This window comes from Eptatretus burgeri, chromosome 8 (genome assembly GCF_056783735.1).
Source record: "Eptatretus burgeri isolate ZD-2024b chromosome 8, Ebu_testis_v1, whole genome shotgun sequence".
NCBI classification, from domain to species: Eukaryota; Metazoa; Chordata; class Myxini; order Myxiniformes; family Myxinidae; genus Eptatretus; species Eptatretus burgeri.
Genome location: NC_140968.1, coordinates 18,262,798 through 18,285,989, shown reverse-complemented (window position 1 = coordinate 18,285,989; position 23,192 = coordinate 18,262,798). Strand labels below are relative to the sequence as shown.

The window sequence follows — 23,192 nt, the reverse complement described above, 5'->3', positions numbered from 1 at the left end:
TTTTTGTAACTTCGCATATCAGAGGCCTATAGAGGTCCCTTTCAGCGCATAGGTCAAAGGTCAAGGTCACTTTGTCGCAAATCATAGGAGTCGACGAAACCCTTATTTTTTGAGTAATTTTGATCGGATCATCTTCAAACTTCATGGGAATATAGTTCATGGTCTGGCGCTCAGCTGATTAATTTTTGGTGGCGATTGGCCTTGACCTTCATGGTTAGCACCTAAGGTCAAACATATTTGACCCCAAGATCAAATTTTCAAGTTTTAGGAACCATATCGTTTAGTACCTCAAATTGAACACCTCGATGAGTGCTTTCTAGATATGTCAAGCTTGAGACATTATGACGTCATTTGGTGACGTTATGGGGCAAACGCATATTTTTCATGGTTACTCTGTAGAACGATTCTCATCGGAATCTCTCGTAGGCAGATATTCCTCAAGGAGTCGCTCCTGGTGGATAGCAGCTCTGTTCACCTCAGTGTGACCTTAAAGAAGTCACACGTGGTCACCTTTTGGCAAGATATGGGTCACCCTGCGGGTGACATTGGTTTATTTGTTTGTTGGCACGATAACTCGAGAACGGAAGAAGCTACCAATGTCAAATTAGACCACGTCATTCAGGAGGGTGATGGCTGGTGCTGATTAGATTTTGGTCAAAATCGGTCAAAGGTCAAGGTCACAGTGAGGTCAAACATCCAAAAAAGGATAACTCGAATGGAAGAATCTACCAATGTCAAATTATACCACGTGATTCAGGAGGGTGGTGGCTATCGCTGATTAGATTTTGGTCAAAATCGGTCAAAGGTCAAGGTCACAGTGAGGTCAAACCTCCAAAACATTAGATTTTTGATGGTTTGGTACAGAATCATCGTAGAAACTTCTGGTTTGCTTCGCTACCTTCTCCAGAGACAGTTTTTGTTAGCAAGGCCAGATAGTGGGTTGGCTTAGCCCAAATATTCAAAAGAATTGTGCATTTTGTGATACAAGCACCAAATTTGGCACAAATGTACATTAATATGTTGCGAACATTTTCAGATGTTGGGCCACTTGAAATTCTCTCTTTATGTCCGCCATATTGGATTTCAAAATGGCCGCCACTTGAAATCTACATTTGCTATTATCTCTGGACGTAATGCAACTATTGACTTGATTCTGGTATCTCAATGTATGTTTTTAGGGGCAAGGAATCCAATGGTACCATTTTCAACTTAATATTATCTATCACAGTCTGTTATATAATTGTAGACAACATAGATCACAACCCCAGTGCAACAACATCAAAGGACTCCTTCCATGGTACCGCTATCTCCCTCATACAACATCCTTCTTACACTGGTGAAGGAGTGGATCGGAGTATCGTCATTGTTGGAGGATCTGGGGATGCACGGTCCAAGACAGTCGCCCCCTTGCTGCACTACTACACTGATGTACCCCTTGTCACGAGCAGCATCAAGAAATCGCCTGTCCCAGCTGCTAAAGTGGTGTCATTGACCAGAGGAGACTTCAAACTGCAGACTGTTGAAGAATACCAATGGCTAGGCAATGCAAAGCGAGTCCTGGAAGACAACACTGGTACAGTGGACAATTACAACACATCTTGGGCTGCATTTCATGCCAGCCGACAGCCACCAGATGCTCGAGTCATCTGCCCCACGTCGCTGCTTCCACTCTTCCTGGAGAGTGCCCACACAATGGCCATGATCCGGCACTCAATGGACGTCTTGAAGAATGCTGTGGAACACCTGAATCCTGGACAGACATCAGTGGTCACCGTTGATCAGTCACTGTTTGCTTTGGCCAAGCAGATACAGTGGAAGTGGCCAGAGAGCTATGGTGAAGACCAGATAGTGGTGATGTTTGGTGGCCTCCACATAGAGATGGCGGCACTGAGGACACTGGGGGACTGGCTGAAAGGGAGTAGTTGGGTGCAAGCATTTGTGCAAGCCGAGATTGCGACAGCAGGGACAGCAGACTCATTCCTGCGAGCATCCCATGTCTTGCGCACAAGAAGAGCACATCAAGTGACTGCAGCATCACTGTACATCCTGCAACACCGTGCCTACAACCACTACTGTCTGGGAGAAACCAGGGATGCAGAGGACCTTCCGGAGTTTGAAGACTGGTGTTGCCAGAGAGGAGAAGACATCCCCCAGTTTCACTACTGGGCAACTGTGCTGGAACTAGAACTGTTGATTCTAGTGTATATGCGTTCTGTCAGGCAGGGATCGTTATTGATGTACCTCGATGCTCTGACAGAGCTGGTCCCCTGGTTCCATGCACTGGATCACACCCACTATGCTCGGTGGATACCAGTGCACCTGAAGGACATGGCCGAACTCACCATCAAACACCCAGATGAAGCCAGGAAATTCAGGGAAAGCCACTTCACCGTTCAGAAAACACAGAGGGTGTTCTCTTCAATCCCGATTGACCAGGCACATGAGCAGAATAATGCCTGCATCAAAGGAGATGGTGGAGCAGTTGGGCTCACTCACAACCCAAGTGCCCAACATCGCTGGATGGTTGCGGGACCAGAAGTTGCCAGGGTGATCGAAGAATTCCAGGATGGGAACCAACACTGTAGATGGCAAACAGCGACACACGTCATCATGATCAGACGCCAAGTGTACAGGCCTCATTTGTGAAAGATGTTCGCTGTTAGGGTTAGGGTGTCATAGAGGAGATGGGCAACCCATTCGAGGAGGAGAGTCAGGATGTAGTCAAACTGGAAACAAAGGAGATCGCAGATCCTGCTGCTGTGGAGACCGTGCTGAATGCCAAGAGGATTGGCCAAGAGCAGTTCGAGGCTTACACCAGAGAGTGTCTGTTGGACAGAACAAAGGCAGTGGATGCACCCATTCCTTGTAACAAGCTGAAGGTGTTCAGCACTTCCACTCCAAGAAGCCAGAGCATAGGTCAGCAACAGCTCGCCTCCATCAAGAATGACCATGAAGTCTTCGCATGCCTGTACATTGGCTGCCAGACGAGGGATGGAAACCTTGAGGAGTTCTTTTGTCAAGAGAATCAGGCATGTCCTCCTGCATTGTCTGATGGTGGAAGCCTCTTCACTGGTACCAAGAGTGATCTCCTCACATGCTTGGAAGAAGTCTCTGGCGCAAAGACAGAGACTCCTGTCATGATCTGTATTGTGCTTAATGGAGCAGCCATCATCCAGATGCTGAAGCCGGCTGCATAAAAGACCTTTGAAGAGTATGCACAACAGATCTTCATCCCATATATGTCCAGGAAGCTGCAAACAGTGTCACGCCTGGATCTGGTCTGGGATACTTACCTTGCTGATTCACTGAAAGGTAGTACATGTGCAAAGTGGGGACAAGGTGTGTGGTGGCTGCCGCAGCCATACCAGGAAGCTATCAGAACTTTCTACGAGTGGACAGCAACAAGACCGAGCTGTTCAGGTTCCTCTCAGCAGCTCTCATGGAATGATTAGACCAGGAGGACAAGCAACTCATCATTACTGATGGAGAGGCAGTGCTCAGCAAGCCACTACTGCCAGATCTGACCTCACTCGCCCCATGTAACCATGAAGAAGCTGACAGTCGGATGTTGCTGCATGCATCTCACGCAGTCCAGCATGGACACCATGCAATACTCATCCAGACTGTAGACACCGATGTTGTGGTGCTGGCAGTGTCCCTGACACAGGAGTTGCAATCAGAAGACAAACTGTGGCTGGCATTCGGAACAGGCCAGAGTTTCCGATACCTAGCAGTACACGAAATAGCAGCTGGATTGGGACGAGAGAAGGCTCGTGCACTGCCAATGTTCCACGCTCTAACTGGATGTCACACTGTGTCTAGTTTTCATAGACATGGCAAGAAGACTGCGTGGGCAGTCTGGACGGTACTGCCAGAACTCACTGAGGCGCTGCTGCTGCTGTCCTCTGCACCTCGTGACATACCAGACGATGCAATGCGCATCATCGAGAGGTTCGTGATCCTGTTGTATGATCGAACCAGCAAATGCACAGACATTGACCAAGCCAGGAGGAAACTCTTCGCAAGGAAGAACAATGTGCAGCTCATCCCTCCAACGAAGGCAGCTCTGGAGGAACATGTCAAGAGGGCAGTGTATCAAGGTGGACATGTGTGGGGTCAGATACTGCTGCCAGCACCAGAGCTCCCTCCACCAACCAACTGGGGTTGGTCAAGGACTGGAGAAGGACAGTACACACCTTACTGGACCAGGCTAACTGAGGCAGCTCACAGCTGGATTGAGCTGGTTTCTTGCAAGTGCAAGAAAGGGTGTGTGAGGCGCTGCAAGTGCAAAAAGGCTGCCCTTAAGTGCACAGCCCTCTGTGTGTGTGAAGGGGACTGCATATGACGATGAGTCAACAACATACATGTACTTGTGGCAATGCTAAACTTGTTAACATGACACTGTTTATGTACACGTATCTTCAGTACCGGTATATACCTCGCCTCAGATACCAGTACATCTAGCCTCAAATACTAGACCATGTAGCATGTCAGTATTATACCTAAGACATTTACAGAACAAAGACATTCTTTTCAAAGTATTGTGTTGAATCCAATATTTGCCGAGAAAATTTCCAAATAAAATTATATAACAGACTGTGATAATATTATAATATTATAATATTATAACTGTGATAATATTAAGTTGAAAATGGTACCATTGGATTCCTTGCCCCCAAAAACATACATTTAGATTCCAGAATCAAGTCAATAGCTGCATTACGTCCAGAGATAATAGCAAATGTAGATTTCAAGTGGCGGCCATTTTGAAATCCAATATTGCAGACACAAAGAGAGAATTTCAAGTGGCCCAATATCTGAAAATGCTTGCAACATATTAATGTACATTTGTGCCAAATTTGGTGCTTGTATCACAAAATGCACAACAGGTTTGCTATGCTGCTACACTAAGAGGTCAAGTTGATTATTTCGTAAGTACCAGTCTATGACTGCTTGATTGTTTGTTTGTAGGCATGATAACTCGAGAACGGAAGAAGCTACCAATGCCAAATTACACCACGTGATTCAGGAGGGTGATGGCTAGTGCTGATTAGATTTTGGTCAAAATCGGTCAAAGGTCAAGGTCACAGTGAGGTCAAATATTCGATTTTTGATGGTTTGGTACATATAACTCGAACGGAAGAAGTTACCAATGTCAAATTACACCACGTGATTCAGGAGGTGATGGCTAGTGCTGATTAGATTTTGGTCCAAATCGGTCAAAGGTTAAGGTCACAGTGAGGTCAAACATCCAAAACATTCGATTTTTGATGGTTTGGTACAGAATCATCATGGAAACTTCTGGTTTGCGTCGCCACCTTCTCTGGAGACAGCTTTTATTAGACAAGGTTCGAGGTCAAGTTGACGATTTCTTAAGTACCAGTCTATGACTGCTTGTTTGTTTGTTTGTAGGCACGATAACTCGAGAATGGAAGAAGCTACCAATGTCAAATTAGACCACGTGATTCAGGAGGGTGATGGCTCGCTCTGATTAGATTTTGGTCAAAATCGGTCAAAGGTCAAGGTCATAGTTAGGTCAAACGTAATTCCGTAAATTCATGTGGAGAAATGGAGTATTTTTGCTTCGCTCGACGTTACGAGTTCGTTTTAACTTCAATTTTAATTTTTGTCTTCGGTTTTTGCGATCGCTTAGGACGCTTAAAACTCGGTTTTCGAAATTCTGGTAAAAATTGGATGTTTTAGAGACGTTTTAAGATTGTACAAAAAATATTTCACTCGACGCGTCACGGGTCGTCCCATGATGCAGTGCACTCGAGCAGACGCGTCGTTGAGTGATGTTAAGGTTTTCCGTGTGCGCGCTGACAGTGTTTTCGATAAAGGTGGTGTTTAAAAGTCATTCTTTATCCCAATAAAGGTTATCGTCACATGCCTGACTCACCGAGCCGTCGGATTATGTAAAGATTGTTGATGGATGGCCGAATATTACGGTTTTCTGACTTTGATAAAAATAATATTGAATAATTGCGTGGAAAAATGGAGATTTTTGCTTCGCTCGACGTTACGACTTCCCTTTAACTTCGATTTTAATTTTGTCTTCGGTTTTTGTGATCGCTTATGACGCTTTAAACTCGGTTGTCGAAATTCTGGTAAAAATCGGATGTTTTGGAGACATTTTAAGATTGTATAAAAAATATTTCACTCTACGCATCACGGGTCGTCCCATGATGCAGCGCGCTTGAGCAGACGCATCGTTGAGTCACGTAAAAGTTTTCCGTGTGCGCGCTGACGGTATTTTCGATAAAGATGGTGTTTAAAAGTCATTTTTTATCCCAATAAAGGTTATCGTCGCATGCCTGACTCGCTGAGCCGTTGGATTATGTAAAGATTGTTTGTGGATGGCCGAATATTACGATTTTGTGACTTTGAAAAATATATATAAAATAATTACGTGGAGAAATGGAGATTTTTGCTTCGGTCGACGTTACAATTTTTGATGTTTTGGTACAGAATCATCGTAGAAACGTCTGGTTTGCGTCGCTACCTTCTCTTGAGACAGCTTTTATTAGACAAGGTCAGAGGTCAAGTTGACGATTTCGTAAGTACCAGTCTATGACTGCTTATTGTGTGTTTGTTTGTTTATAGGCACGATAACGCGAGAACGGAAGAAGCTACCAATGTCAAATTACACTACGTGATTCAGGATGGTGATGGCTTGCGCTGCTTAAATTTTGGTCCAAGGTCAAGGTCACAGTGAGGTTAAACATTCGATTTTTTTTTTATGGTTTGCTACAGATAACTTGAGAACAGGAGAAGCTACCAATGTCAAATTACACGACGTGATTCAGGAGGGTGATGGCTAGCACTGATTAGGTTTTGGTCAAAATAGGTCAAAGGTCAAGGTCACGGTGAGGTCAAACATTCGATTTTTGATGGTTTGGTGCAGAATGATCGTAGAGACTTCTGGGAGCGCTGATTCGATTTTGGTCAAAATTGGTCAAAGGTCAAGGTCACAGTGAGGTCAAACATTCGATTTTTGATGGTTTGGTACAGAATTATCGTAGAAACTTCTGGTTTGCGTCGCGACCTGAACAACCATTTATTTTTGGGGTCAATATAGGCCGAATTTCTAAAATTGTCAATTTTCATCCGATTGACTTGAAATTTGAAGAGGATTTATGTTTCAGTTCCCTGAATTAAACCAGCCAATTCTTTTTGAAGTCAACATCGACCAAAAGGTCCATATAGTCCCAAAGTCAACAACTAGGGTTGTATTCCTAAAATCCTCAATTTTCATCCGATTGACTTGAAATTTGAAGAGGAGTTTCATGTTGGATCATTGAATTCAACCACAAAGTGTTGTTGAGGTCAAATTTGTTTTATGGATTCTGCAAAAATCATGCTCTGCATGACATCATCTTGTTTGTTACTTACGAAATCTAAAGATTTCGTAAGTATATTGATGCCTTCCGTCCTCTGTTTGTGTGTTTGTTTGTGTGTGTGTTTGTGTGTTTGTTTGTAGGCACGATAACTCAAGAACAGAAGAAGCTACCAATGTCAAATTACACCATGTGATTCAGGAGTGTGATGGCTTGCGCTGATTAGATTTTGGTCAAAATCGGTCAAAGGTCAAGGTCACAGTGAGGTCAAACATCCAAAAAATGATAACTTGAGAACGGAAGAAGCTACCAATGTCAAATTACACCACGTGATTCAGGAGTGCGATTTTTAGCGCTGATTAGATTTTGGTCAAAATCTATCAAAGGTCGAGGTCACAGTGTGGTGAAACATTCGATTTTTGATGGTTTGGTACAGAATCATCGTAGAAACTTCTGGTTTGCGTCGCTACCTTCTCCAGAGACAGCTTTTATTAGACAAGGTCAGAGGTCAAGTTGACGATTTTGTAAGTACCAGTCTGACTGCTTGTTTGTTTGTTTGTGTGTTTTTTGAGTGGGGAATGGGGAATGAGTGGATTTTATATGATGTCATAGGTGCCTTCATTATGACATCATAATTGCAGATGTAGAACGCCACATCCGATCAGTATGAAATTTTTTGAGGGTCATCTGGGGATAAAATGGTTCACAGAAAAATATTTGATTATGTCATCGGTCACGTGATTCGGCAGCCATATTGTATATAAAAAAAACCTTCAAAAATCTTCTTTTCTGAAATGGCTGAACAGATCGAGGCGAAACTTTCCACATATGACCGCCTGTCCGTGAGGAACAAAAGGTTCACACATATGAAGTCATAGGTCACATGGTTTGGCAGCTATATTGGATTATATGCTCAATGATGAAACAACAATGAAAGAGCAAGGTAAGGGAGTGCAGGTGTTTTATTTTTTGTTTGCAGTTATTTTTAAATCTTTTAGTTTTAAATCTTTGGTGTGGCCCACGGTAAAGTTTGCAGTTTGCAAAAAATCTTTTATTTTGTTTGCAGTGGCTGCTGCTTGTGTCATTGCTGGGAGTGTGGCTGTGCCGCTGATGTAGTATCCATTGTAAATTAGAGAAGGAATGTGGAATTTGACTCGCGCACCAGTGGCAGCTGGCCTACTCTTCGAGAAATATGCCAATGGATCTTTAATGTCCACCAGCTAATGCTGTGAGAGGGGATGCCCAGTTGCTTGTTCATCTGAAGGACAGCACACACATTGATCCCTTTCCCGATCTGTGAACCACCATGAGAATTTATAGCTGCTTTGGGAATCAAACCCAAGCTGGCCAACTCAGGGGCAAGTGTGTCGACCTCAAGGCCACCCTGTCAGCCCAAATGGGGTGAACAAACTGGCTGTAAAACCCCTCAATGATTAGATAAATACAGAGTAAAGACTCGAGGGGGAGCACTCGGGAGAGTGCAAAACCTCCGCCGCCAATACTGCTGGGTCACTCAAGTGAACTTTATATCTTATTCATTAAATATGATGTCAACAGTGCTGACAGAGTTTTATAGTTCTTTTCTCCAACATTTTTTTTTGGGGGGGGGGGGGGTTGAAAATCACTTAAAACATGTAGAAATGCAAAAAAAAGATATCGAAATTTTGTTGAAAAAAAAGTTGCAAAAAACTTTTTTTTTCTCAAACAATTTTTTTTTTGGGGGGGGGGACAAAGTCCAAAATCGAATGGCATGATCCTTGGACCAAACGAACCCCCCCCCCACCAAGTTTCGTCGAAATCCGTCGAGGAGTTTTTCCGTAATACTGTTCACAAACAAACAAACAAACAAACAGAAAGGGGTGAAAATAGTAACCTCCGATCTTCGATGACGGAGGTTAAAAATAACATGCATAACCTTTCCTTTGTTAACATAAATGCATTGTGTCCCTGGCAGGTCATTGGTGAAATGGGCAACTTCTTGGAATGGCTCCAATCACAAGGTCTGAGAGCAGAAACAGCCCAAGCAGTGATCGGTGTACTTGGAATTGAGAATCAGAAGGTTCTTCGAGCTTGTACAGACTCCGTTTCATTGCGAACAGAGCTCCTCTCTCTTGCCAAAGAGAAATTTAAATTTGCAATGTATGCCGACTTCTGTAAATTTGTGAAATCTTTTTTGAAGCCGCAGGTTGTCCAGCTTGCAGGCTCTTCTCTGTTGGGATGTCTATTCGTCGACTTGGAGAATGTTATTCGAGAACTTTCCAGTTTCTGCCAAAAGTTTAGTGGATTTCAAAATGTGCAGCTGGAAAATGTTCCTGGTTTCTGGGGAATCTGTTTCAGTGATGTCTGCAACCTCCACGATCAGGATGATGGATTCACACCCAAGTCTGGTATGTCACTATTTTATACACCCAAGCATGTCAAGAAATACCTTGCTGTTCAATCATTGATGTGGTTTTTTTTAAATTTCTTTTAACTTATGGAATCTTTTGGAACAACTTGGTATTGTTGGAGACGTTTAGATTCTTGATATGCAGTCATTGTTTTTTCTTCTGAATCACAAATTCCAAATTGTTCCTTGTTTGACAGCACATTTAAATTATCCGCATGCAGGAAGTAGATTGTTTACCTCTCGTATCGGCATGGACAGTGAGAAGGACATCCTATGGGAGGAAGCATTGTGGAAGAGATGATATCTGGGCTGTAATTTGCAGCCTGGATTGAGAGATCTGTCAGATGGAGCGGATGCCTCATGTTTGAGGTACACAGTGAGGGACAGGGGAGAAGATGTTGGGAGGGTTGGGCACTTGCAGGGGAAGTGACGTGGGGAGGGAGGTGGGGGGGAGCGAAGGTTGAGAAGGTGAGAGTGGGAGGTAGCAGGATGGGAGGAATGTGGGAGGGGGTAAGATGAGGGGTAGCCTAAGAGGGGCAGGATTAGTGGGGAGATGGGAAGGGGGGGGCAGCTTGGAGAGGTGGGGTGAGATGGATGCAGAAATGGGGACATGCAGTGGAGGGATGTTGAAGAGGGGGACATGTAGAAGGGCATGGGCTTGCAGTTGTTTGGGAGAGCACTGACATGGAGTAGTTTGACACTGCAAAACAACGTGAATGGGATTTGATTGCTGTGTGGAGATGACCTTGACAAACACCTTCCAAAGATTCCCATTTTTAACTTTGTGAGATAAACATCGTGGGAAGGGTGGATGACATTTTTGTTCAATGCTGCAGCAACCAGAGTATTATTGACAGAACCAGCATTTCTGTGAGAGACAGGTTTGCAAAATATGCCTGTGTTGAAGAAGAAAAGGATGGGGAGTAGCAGGGGGAATAATAAATAATGATGAGAAGAAGACGTTGGGTGCAGATGCCAGATAATCGAAGGAAGAGAAGCATTTTAATACGTTTTCAAAAGCTTTTAGAGGAAGAAGGTTTTTCTTCAATGGGTATAACACTTGAGGGTTGTCGTGGGGGTGTTTATCCAAATGTTATGGAGTGTTGCGGATGGGGAGGTGGGGGGGGATGTTTCCAGTAGAAATCCCGACATACAAGGAGTCTTGACAACTTTCAATTGGGAGCCATTTTGTATCCATTGAGTGTGGTGCACCGAACCTGTGCTTGTTGCGCTTGAGGCGGAATTTGTTCGTTTTCCAATTAAGCTGTCTTTCTCTGCAAGCAAAATGAAGATTGTATTACTTAATGCTTTTATTTTTCTTCCAACATGTCAGAATAAGCATATTTAACCTATAAACATATCACAGAAACCGAGGCAAAATGAAGTGCAATGTCCGAGTAAGGGTTCACCCGAGTAGGGTGAATATACTGATTCTGGATCACTTTTCCCCATGTAAATGAATGGGGGATTTTCAGCGATTCATTTTATTTTTCCCTAAAAAGTAAACCCCCTTTTTATCACAAGGTATATTAATTTGTCTCCCCTTTTAACCTAGGGGCACTCTTTTCAAATAACCAATGCAATAACATAAAGATTTGTTCAAGTAGTAAAGTAGTAATGTGATTTTTTAAAGGTGATTCTCAAGAAATATCTGAAACATGTAAGCCAAGGGACACTCTTTTTCAAACAACCAATGCATATTGTTTAGCTCACTCATTGAACCAATAAAGATTTGTTCATTCTCAAATTCCTTCAATAGTTTAATTTTCTTTGCACAATAATCCCCATCTAAAATATTTAACAACAAAACATTTGAATCTTTATATTTTTTGAGATACCCCTTTTGTGCCATTACGAAATGATAAGCTTCTCTCAATTCTCTTGTTTGACCACCTCCTGAGCCACATATCATTTTGAGATTAGAGTAAATTGTTTTTTCATTGTTCAATTGATAACCATCAAAGTTTTCAGTCCATTCAAGGATATTTTTTTTTCTTTACATCTTCTAACTTACTAGTTTTTAAATTGATTCGCTTATTTGTTTTTTTTACCTTTGTTTTAGTTATTTTTTCAAGAAGACTTATTTGATATTTTTCACATTCATTATGTTTTCCATTTATATACCAACACTGAGACTTTCTCCACTCTTAAGTTTTTTATTAATACTTGGTTTGACCATTTATATATTGTGAAAAAAACATGGTGGTAGCCCTTAAAAAAAAACTAACCCATCTTCCCATTGTTAAAATACAATCGATTCTATACACTCTATCATACAATATCCATATGGAACACAATCTATTCCATTATCTAAAATAAATCTCTTATCATCAAAGGCTCCTAATGCCTTTTTATTTACTTTTCACGATATATGTTATGTTCATAACTTCTTATTGTATTAATTTTCCTATATTCTTCTTTCTGATTCATCAAGCAATTGTAGTAATTTCTAAAAGTTATTGATTTCTTTATTACATATGTATTTATTCCCTTTAACCTCTTATCAATCTAATCACCATACTTATAAGCATATGCCTTTGCTCTCAATCCAATAAACTCACTCATTACTTTTCCACCCAACTCATCCTTAAACTTACCAATAACCTTTTCATTCTTTTTGGAAAATAACTTGCTCTTCTTATGAAAATTACTTGTATCATATACTCCAATATTTTTCTTCATATCTCAAATAAACATCATCAGTTTTTATATCTGGGATAAAACTATCAGTGTCCATATACAACAATGAAACATTTTCACCATACTCTTTCTTTAAGCCATTATACAAATAATCATACATCAATATCTTTGATAAATCAAGAACTGCTGTTCCAATATAAATTGGTTTATCCATTACAATACTTTTCTTTTCCATATGAATAGCAGAAAAGTTCTCTGAAAAAACCTCTTCTCTCTTAAAGCTTGGTTTATTTATCAATCTGGAAGCTTCATTCCAAGATGTTGCAAATCTAATGTTTTGCCTGTTTCTAACATTCTCCATTGTCTTTCCAAAGACAGCATTATTCATCCATTTATAGAAATCCCCTTCAAATTTTACTTTTTTATTTGTTCTCGTATCTGTATTGAATTTAATATACTTTTTCATCCAAGGACTTTGTTTAAATTTTAAAACTCTATGAATTTTTGCTACTCTCAAACCTTCTCTCAAAAACTGTTTTAAGCTTCTCTGATGCAAAACATATCCCTCTTTCTCATAGAATGTTGTTCATAACTTTTCTGTTGATTTGCCTTTAATATTAAAACTTTTATGAGAATCACTTAACCATTCTTTCTTTGGAGTTTCTTTCTCACATGCAAAAGGAAGGTCTTTATGCTTATTATGAAGATCACTCGGGTACCTCAAATCAACTTCAAAATAATAACCTTCTTCTTCCTCATTCAATTCCTCTTGAGAAGAAATAACAATATTCATCAAAGCCTTTTCATAATCCTTTTCTTCCACCCACTCTAATTTACCATAAGGCAGAGATTGAGACATTGCCCATCCATACAAATTATTAGCATCAAAATACATCAAATAATTACTATCTTTTTCACTATCATAATTTGGAAGATATTTATTATTTGCTTTCGCATATCTTTTTGGACATACTTGTGATATTCCACCTCTCTTAGACTTCTCAATCATCAAAAGCATATCGACATCACTGATTAAATCGATACCTTGTTTAGTCATTTTCAACATGGCACTCCAAGCTAAACCAGGACCTGTGAAATAGTGGGAAGGATCTAATCCATAACAATTTTTATGATGACAGAGTGATCTAAAAGCTTCAAACACATCAGCGAACAAAAAAACATGTTTTTAGACACAAATCATGATATTCTCCAAGGTTCTTTATCTTAAATGTTTTCCAAATTTCTTGTGCGTGTTTATATTCCTTATCACTTATCTCTTCTTCATAAAGGTTATTATAGAAACTTTCTTTTGAAGGAAGTTGTGTTTCTTTAAATTTCATAAATGAATCCATGTAATCATAAGGATAAATTCCCTTACTTTTAAAAATTTTATCATTACTTTGAATTTCATTCCTTGTTTGAATTTCCTCTCTCATTAGAATTCCCTCTATAATCAGAATTTCATCTTTAATCAGAATTTCCTCTTTAGTTAGAATTTCATTCATTGTTTGAATTTTCTTTATAAATCGAATTTCATCTTCAGTTAGAATTTCTTCAATAATTTCCTCATTAATTAGAATTTCCTCTTTACTTTGAATTCTCTCTTTAATCTGAATTTCCTCTTTAGTTAGAATTTCCTCTTTTGGAAAGAATGAATTAAGATTTGGAAAAGACCCCGTGGAGCTTAGATTTGATGCTCGGTAGGCTCGTGGTGATCCCATAAACTTGTAAGAATCTAGAAACCTAATATGAGTTAAAGGTTTTGTGAATATCATTTTTGAAAATGAAATATACTTTTGACTTGTTTGTTATGGCAGAAATATTCCCTGGTGTTTTTGAAAGTTCATTTATAAATAGATGTGTATCATAGTTGGCGCTGTTGTGAAGAGACTGAAATAAAAGAAGGAAATGTATAATTAAGATTACAACAGGAATGAGCAGGACCTCTATATTTACCAGTAAGATGACAATGATCCCTAACTTTAGACTCCTTCATTTCCCCCTCACAAATATGACAGATATTGTTCTTTCTAAATTCTAATTTTTCTTCTTCGGTTAATTTCATCGGTTCATTTGTTTCTTTCATTAATTTAGTTCGTCTTATACAATCCTTTTCTAATCATTTTACAAATTCTTGTGAAGCTTTTTTTCCACGATAATGTTCAAGTTTATTATACTTTTCTCCAACAGATGATTTGATATAATAAGAGAAACCACAAGGAATATGTTTTTGGTATTCATTTGTATATGATTCTTTTGGATTAGGAGAAGCAGTATTTAACTTTTTTAGGATACATTCAAAATCAGCATATATCACAAATGGGTGCATGATAGATTTATTATAATCTTCAAAAGAAATCTTTTCACCAGATTTCGGCATTGTAATTACAGCTGATTTTTGATTACTACAATATTTTGAATGTTGTTCTAATCGTTCTTTTGTATGAAATAAATTAAGACATCGCTTACAAGGATATATTTTGTTTGCTGTTCTGAAGACCTGAGAAGAGATTAATCTTGATAAATTATTGATGTATGGATAATGTGAATGCTTTCCAACACTAAAATATAAAAGATCAATGTGTGTTTCTTCATTTTTATATTTGTTTGAAACTTTTAATATTTGAGCTTTGTTTGTATCCAAGAATCCATATACATTAATGGAAAGATTATTCTTTTTCTCAAATTTAGGAATATCTGTTGGTGGCATTGGGAATTTAAAATCTTGAATGTCCAAGGTATTATCATATTTCTTATATTGTTTTACTCTTTCTGAATTACAATTTTGTGGATGTAATTGAGCAACAACAGACCAGAGAAAACATTTATTTTCATTGTTCTTCATATTAACAACTGCCTTCTTTAGTTTTATTTCTTTTGGTAATTTATTATAAGAAGAAGCTTTAAGAGGGTTTGATTTTAGAATGTGTATATCTAAAAAGATGATTTTTTTCAATATGAAATCCACGTCCGACCACTGTATTATCAACATCCTTCTCTTGTCTTGAGAGTTCTTCATCAACCCCACTATTCAAAAAATCTTGAAATGATGTTATAAAATGAAGATCTGCTCTCATTTTAGGAGTTCGTTCTTCATCTTGTCTTTTCATATTCATTTTCACTCCCATATAAAACTTTAAAGTTTTCATTTCTTTTAATGTCTTTCTAATATCTTTTTCAACATCAGGTTTCACTATTTCAATTGATTCAGCTGTTGATGATGGACCGGGTTCTCCAAATTGAAAAATCTTTATTTTTATATGCCCTTTAAATGCCCCATCAGTGTTTTCAATATAATAGTCTCCCTTTACTTTAAACTCATTTTTCTTGTCTTTTTGTGATTGAAGATGTCTATTATAACTACTCTTCAGAACATCCTTTGAGCAGATATCACAATGTTTTCTTTCCAACTCAAGAGGAGATATTTGATGAAATAGATTAAATGTGTGTTTGTTGGTTCGAAGGTGTTTTTATAATGCATATATTCGTGATTACAAACATCGCAGTACATTGTATTCACCATATTTATATAATAAAATTTTCTTGATGAAAATTTAGTTTCATTTATAGGTGAATCTGTGCTTAAAACCATTTTATCCTCCAACTTTTTTCACTTAATAAATACAATGTTTCAAGACACAAAAGACAAGTTTCAATCATTCTCTTCATTTGTAAAAGATACTGAGAAATATGTCAAGGATGTAAAATTGAACAAAGATAAATATAACAACTATTGGATAAAAACAATTATGGTGGATAAGATGAGTTCTTCAATTTCCTTCAGTGGAAGGGCTTTTAGCATACCTGGTCAAACATCAATTAAAGTATCTCTCACAAAAGTTTCTCCTCTCCTTCTGGTAATATATTCAAAACTAGAAAAAGCAATGAAACAAGAAAAAGTATCAAAAAACAAAAACCTTATGGATGAAGCTTTAGAAAGAAAAGATAACACCATCTGAAATATGCATGGAGAAATTTGTATTTTTTTCAACAACCCAAAAGATGTAAATCCTGATGAAATAAAGGATGTTAATATATCAGGTGAAATGACATTTCATTCATTAGTCGTAAAGGATCATTTTAAAATTACCTTTAATGTAAAAAATGTTGTCGTTGAATCTGGAAATGAAAAAAAGTATATGGATATCGATGGTAATATCATTAAATATGAGTTAATATGCAACTTAAAGAATAGATGAATTTCAGTTTCAGTAAAGTTTTTCTTTATAAATATGCTAGACTTCCCTGATTCTCCATATGACAAATTTGAGAATTGTCCTGCGTGTGAAGGACGGGGATGAAACACAGAGTCAAAAGCCGAAAAACAATATATATTCTGTGATTATCTTCTAATTTATGATCATAAAAAATTTTAAAAGGAAAATAATTCATTGAGTTTTACACCAAAAATGAATTACTTTACAAGATTGATTTGAGAAATGAATGTAAAGTATGAGGGTGATAACACACCTTTCCTTACAAGCTAAGAAACTGAACATATTTGCGAAATGTTCAAAGGATTGTTGTTTTATATTATTCTTGGATGTGATTTTCAGGGAAATATCAACACAAGATATTGCATAAATAAAATAATGGATTATCTTGAAATTAAACCTGAACTAAGGATAAAATATAGAGTTTCTAAAAAAGCCAATAATAAATTAAATAACCTGTTTTCCAAATATATAAATGAATGATTTTTTACCCATTTGGGAAAATAAGATAAAATTTAACAATCATAAAAATCTTTCAAATTCATTAAGATGTCTCATAGTTGGTTCAAGCAGATGTGGAAAAACCTGCTTACTTTTGAAGATGCTCCTGACTCCCAACTTTTTAGATTATGATAATTTAATAATTTTCACAAAGTCGAGTTTTCAACCAGAGTATCAACTACTCTCACAAGGTTTTAATGCTGGTCTTCAAAAAGAAGATATAATCGGTTTATTTAAACTTCAAAAAAACCTAAATGATTAGAACATTGAAGATATAATTCAACTATTTTGTGATTCACAGAGATGTAAAAAGAAATCAAAACCAATAACTTGTATTCTTAGTGATAAGACGGATGATATACCATCTCCCCAAGATTTGGATAAATCAAAAAAGAACCTCGTTATCTTTGATGATTGTGTTAATGAGAGAAACCAAACGGTAATGGACAGCTACGACACATGAGGGAGACATTCTTCTTGTAATTGTATTTATCTTAGTCAATCGTACTTTCAACTTCCTCGTCATTCCATCAGAAACAATGCTAATACTTTTATTTTATTCAAGTTAAATTAAGTATATATAAATAATTTTTGGAGACATAATTGTTCTACATTATGAAGTAAAAAATAATTTGGGGATAACATGAAGCACACGACTGAAAAATATAAATATATTGTTGTGAAACAAGATGAGAAATTAAGGAATATATTTTTTGTTTTATAAACAATTCCATATATAAATGACAACTATTATAAATCTTGTGGGTACATCTGCTTCTGGAAAAACTTTCATAAATCAAGGTTCTTGTGTTGTACGAATGAGAATATTGTAAATTTACTTAAAAAAAACACCCCGTGATATGCATTGTATCAACAACAACTCGAGCAATAAGACCTGGAGAAGTAAAAGGGGCAGATTATCACTATATTTCAGTGGAGGAACATATGCGATTGAGGAATAAAGGTCAAATATTTGAGGAGGTTTCTCTTGGTACAACAAAATATTGACATTGTAAGAGTGAGTTAAGGGAACTAAAATCTGGTGGTCTTGGGATATTAGAAACTAATCCAGAAGGAACGAGACAAATTATTAAACATCTGAGCGGAGTGAAGATTTTATCATTCGGTTTTGATGTTGATGAAGAAACTCAACGCAAACGTATGAAAAGCAGAGATGCAAGTATTAGTGAAAAAGAAATTACAACTCGTATTAATGTTAATAAAGAATTTGATTTAATATTTAAAGAAAAGGAATTATTTGAACACATCTACTTGGATGATGAAGAAAAGGAAAATTTCCCTGTTGATCTTTACAATTCATGAAATGATATTTTCAAAAAATAAATGGATGTGAAAGAAAGAGCAAGAAGATTTAAGGAACATCAAGAGTTGGTTTCAAAAGTTGGAAAACAACAGGAAGACATAAAGAAGAAACGCAGACAGAAACTAACGGGCGAAGAAGCATTTGAAAGAAAACAAGAGAAATTTTTTAAACCACTTTTAAAAACTTCCCAAGAAAAAATGAAAGGTGTTTCCACAGTTCCCACAGTAGAATATACTCCTAAAAAACTTTAAATGTTAAAAGATTTTGATCAAATGACGGAGGAAGAATTAGAGCATTTAGGAGAATTAGAATATGATGATGAAGGTTTATTTCAACAACTGGACGAGATTAATCGACCCCCTGATTATATTGTGAATGCTCTTCAAAACAATGAATATTCAGCGGATTCAAAAACCAAAGCAGGACTCATTCCAACAGAACAACCAGCAATATTTCATCTTGTTCAAGAAAAGGTATTGATATTTAATGATAAATTAAGGTTCTTGGGTTCTGCTCAACCCCCTGTTAAACTAACTCCGAGATTAATGTTTCTTCTCACAAAAGAAGGAAGACAAGGTTCAACTGTGAGAGATGAATCAAAGTATATTGATAAACCATTGGATATGAAAAATAATGATGGTAGAGTATATATTGATCTGCTGAACACTCTTAATTATAGGGTTAGTATTTCTGGCAAAAGTAGAAAAAATGAGAAGGAGAAATGCATTATTCAGGCTTTAAGTATCCTTGGTTCAGGTATTAGTTTTCTTCCAAATGACCCATCGCAATGAGTTAATAGACTGTTATTGTTGTTAGGTCGTAAGAAGGCTGGAAATAACAATTGTTTTAATGAAGCATCAGCCATTTTAGACCAGTTGATGAACATGAAAATAATTAATAAATCTCAATATAAAGACATTTTATCTCGTATTAAATAAGATGAGAAGCACAATCCTGAGTTTTAATTTCACAACAAGCGACGACACATCTTCATTCCCATACCCACTACAACTTGACAAACAAAATAATATGAGGCATCTTTATTGTCCATGGAAACTTATAATACCTTATTTCATATAATTGATAAAAATGACAAGTTTAGTTATTATCCCGGAAGTGGATACAAAACTATAACAGTCTCACCCGGAGCATATGAGATTTCTCAAATATCTTCCGAAATTGCTCGTCTCATGAAAAAACAGGGTGATGAACCAAAAAATATTGTTATAGACATTCAAAAACATACTTCAAAATCAACAATTAAAGTGAAAAATAACTACAAGGTTGATTTCACAATTGATAATTCATTTTGAGAGTTATTGGGTTTCTCCTCAAAAAAGATTGAAACTAATGGGACGTTTTACAGTGATAATGTCATTCAATTATCCTCAGGGATAAACTCGGAATTAATTCACTGTGATTTGATTGATGGTACTTATAATGATGGAATAAAAACAAATACAATATTTTCATTCAGTGCAAACTCAACCCCAATTGGTTATAAATTCAATATGGAACCCAAAAATTTGGTTTATCTCCCTGTGTCAGGAAAAACCATACACAGAGTAAATTTTAGGATAACCGACCAAGATAATTGTATGATTTCTTTTAATGGGGAAGTTTTTCCATCAGAATTCACCTACGTGAAGTTTTCCAATGAATAAATACAATGGTTATTTTGAGGAAACACGAGTTGGGAAAATATAAAATAATTCCAGGGGATGGGATATTCCTTTCCCCATACTACAAGGGTGAAGGTATGTATCTTGGTAGAGGATACTATAAACCGAAGAGACAAAGGGGTGTTGGACATCAATTTAGAGGAGATGGGAAAATTGATACTCTCATGGGTATTGGTTCAACTATTCTTAAACATAAAGACCTAATTGGTTCAACTGCTTCTGCAGTGGGAAATGTCGCAGGTGCTGTAAAGAGCATAAAAGATGCCCAGAAGGAATCTCATAAATTACAAGCAATTAAAGAAATTAAGAAAGGCAAAACTCAGTTGTCCCCCCAAGAACGACAGAAAATAATTAAAATATTTGGATCATGGTTTCAAAAGTTTTAACATCTTTTTTCCTAAATAAGTATAAGTATGGAACCAATTGATAGTATCTATGATTTGGATGATACTATTATTATCTCAAACTCCACTAAAAAAGAAGATTACTTCAAGGTAAATGCAATAACTGGAACAGACTGGAATGCAAATGGTACAAAAGTTTTGAAACAAATAATCAACAGACCTATTTGAATCTATCCGAAAGTTTCTTGTTGTGTAAATTTAAATTCACGAAGGCTGGGAATAACACAAACGCTACACTCGTAAATGATTTATTCTGGAAAATGATAGTGTGCCTTCGTACATTGGAACACAAGAAGTTGAAGCGGTTGATTATGTCTCTGCTGTATCTGAAATGATGAAATTTACACTCTATACATTCAGTGATAGAATGGGAAAGGGGTCTGTCAAAGGTTTTATTTCTGATATGTCAACGGGAACAACCACAGACCCTGGATATACTCATAGGAAAGGAGCGTACAATGCTGATACAAAAGCAGTTTATAGTTTTCCTGTGGCAGTTCCTCTTCAAGGTATATTTGGATTTTGTGATTATGATAAAGTTCTGTATGGTCTTAAAATTAGATTTCAACGACAAAGGAATGATAATGAAAATAGATTACTTTTTGGTGTTGCTAGTGCTTTTGGTGATCAGAATAAATTTGTAATTGAGGAAATGAATTGGTATTTTCGTGAATATACTCCTAATCTTAAAACAGAAGAGATGTTGAAAAGAAGACAACTCAAAGAAACCACTCAGTGTATCATCCCTCAAAAGATGTCAACACTTAAACTCAACCAAACCACTTACACGTGGAAGTTGGGTGTTCTGGAAGGAAAGCCACGACATCTGTGGATCATTTTTAAAAAGCCAGATGGTGATACTGCGACTGATAAGAATAATACATTGAGTGATAATGCAAAGGTGAAACAACTTCACGTTTCTCGAGATGGAACATTTTATCCACAAGATAGATTGGAAATTAATTGGGAAAAAAATGATTTTGCTGAAGCATACAAGTTTTACGAAAAGGTGTGTGAAAGTAATGGAAATGCAGAACCTATTTTGGATATGACAGCATTTAAAATTTGTATACAATCTATGCGTTTGACCTGAGCGCTCAAAAGGAAACTATAAAGTCTAATCGAGTGGATACTTCCCTACACATTGAAATAGGGGAGAGTGAAGAAGTTGATACATATTGTTTGCTTTTGGAAGAAGCAAAATTACAGATTAATACAGATAATGGTGTTATGATTAGCCTCACATAATTTTTTGTGAAATAAATGAGTGGGAACGTACCAACTGGGGTATATGTTAACCAAATCAATCTTCATAAACTATCATCTTGTGTTCAAAATCAAAAGCCTTGTACGATTAACGTAAATACAATTCAGAGAAAAGGAGCAGGAAGAATTGATGATTTGCTCACAAGAGAACAGGTGAAAATCTTGAATGATACTGGCTCACTTAAAATTAAAATGACAAAACCAATGTTGAAAAAATATTCAAAAAGAGAGACGAGTGGAGGATTTCTCCCATTTCTTATTCCTTTATTTGCTGGTTTAAGTGTGGTTGGAGCATTGACGCGTGGTATTTCAACAGCGGTGAAAACTGCCAATGAAAGGAAGGCTCAACTCCAGGCTCAAAAAGAATTGGAAAGACATAACAAAGAGTTGGAGAAACAAATTAGTGGAAGTGGTGTAATTGTAGCTTTTGCTGAAAAACTTGAAGGTCTGCCTGATAAAGCAAGATTGTTTGTTGGAGATATGCTCTCTTCTATCGCACAAGCAGGTGTAAAATTAACCAAAAGAGGTAATGGATTATATCTTTCTAATAAATAAATGAGCATTGATTAGTGGTTTAAAGAATTTGGAAAGAATACAACATCAAATTTACAACTTGTCAAATATTGTAAGAAAGTAAAATTCATAATGTGGTTATTTGTATGAGAGATTAATTAACAAATGTGCCGAAACATACAAAGAATATTATTATGAACTTCGAAGATAATAATGGGAATGGTTCTTTTTGGGTTTTTATTTTTAATCGTCAAGACAAATATTATTTTGATAGTTTTGGTCTTCCACCACCTGTTGAAGTCATAAAATTCTTACAGAATGGTGCTGATCAAACATTTCAAGTCCAAGAATTAAATTCCAAGTGTTGTGGTCAATTATGTCTCCATGTGTTATTTCAACTCAACAAAAATAAAATATTTTATGACATTTTTAATCTAATATAAATGACTTATGATCATAAAGATGGTTCTATCTTTGGTGTATCCCAAGAACTGGATATTGATTTATCAAATTATTACACAAAGGCACAGGCTGAACGACATAAATATAATAAAACCAAAAATATTAATATGAAAAATGCTTATAAATTAAAAAATTATCCAAGCCCGACTGACGTGAATGACTTGGTGAGATTAAGCGATTTATCCCAATATATATCCTTAAATAAAACGGCCTTGTATTCCAAAGATACAGAAGTGTTGATTTTATCTCCAAGTCATACAGAATTCACAGTTCGAATTAAAATAAATTTTTATAAAGAAGGGCATATCGTTTGTATGAGAATAGAACAATGGGGTTATGATATGAATGATTTATGGTATAATTGGTCATTTGAAATTGACTGAGAAGACCTGGAACAATTAAATCGGTCTCGTTAGGAAGAATATTATCCACTTAGTAGAGAGAATGAGTTTTGTGGAAG

The 23,192-nt window shown here is 36.9% G+C and overlaps 1 protein-coding gene across 1 annotated transcript in view; it reads left to right on the top strand.

Annotated features, from left to right (window-relative positions):
- Positions 1 to 5,641: 5,641 nt before the first annotated feature.
- LOC147021223 (uncharacterized) overlaps positions 5,642 to 23,192 on the top strand; it is a 95,049-nt gene continuing 77,498 nt past the window's right edge. The window contains 2 exon segments of the mRNA XM_085890425.1: positions 5,642 to 6,556; positions 9,292 to 9,724. Coding sequence (XP_085746551.1) covers positions 6,455 to 6,556; positions 9,292 to 9,724 — 535 coding nt within the window. The 5' untranslated portion in view covers positions 5,642 to 6,454.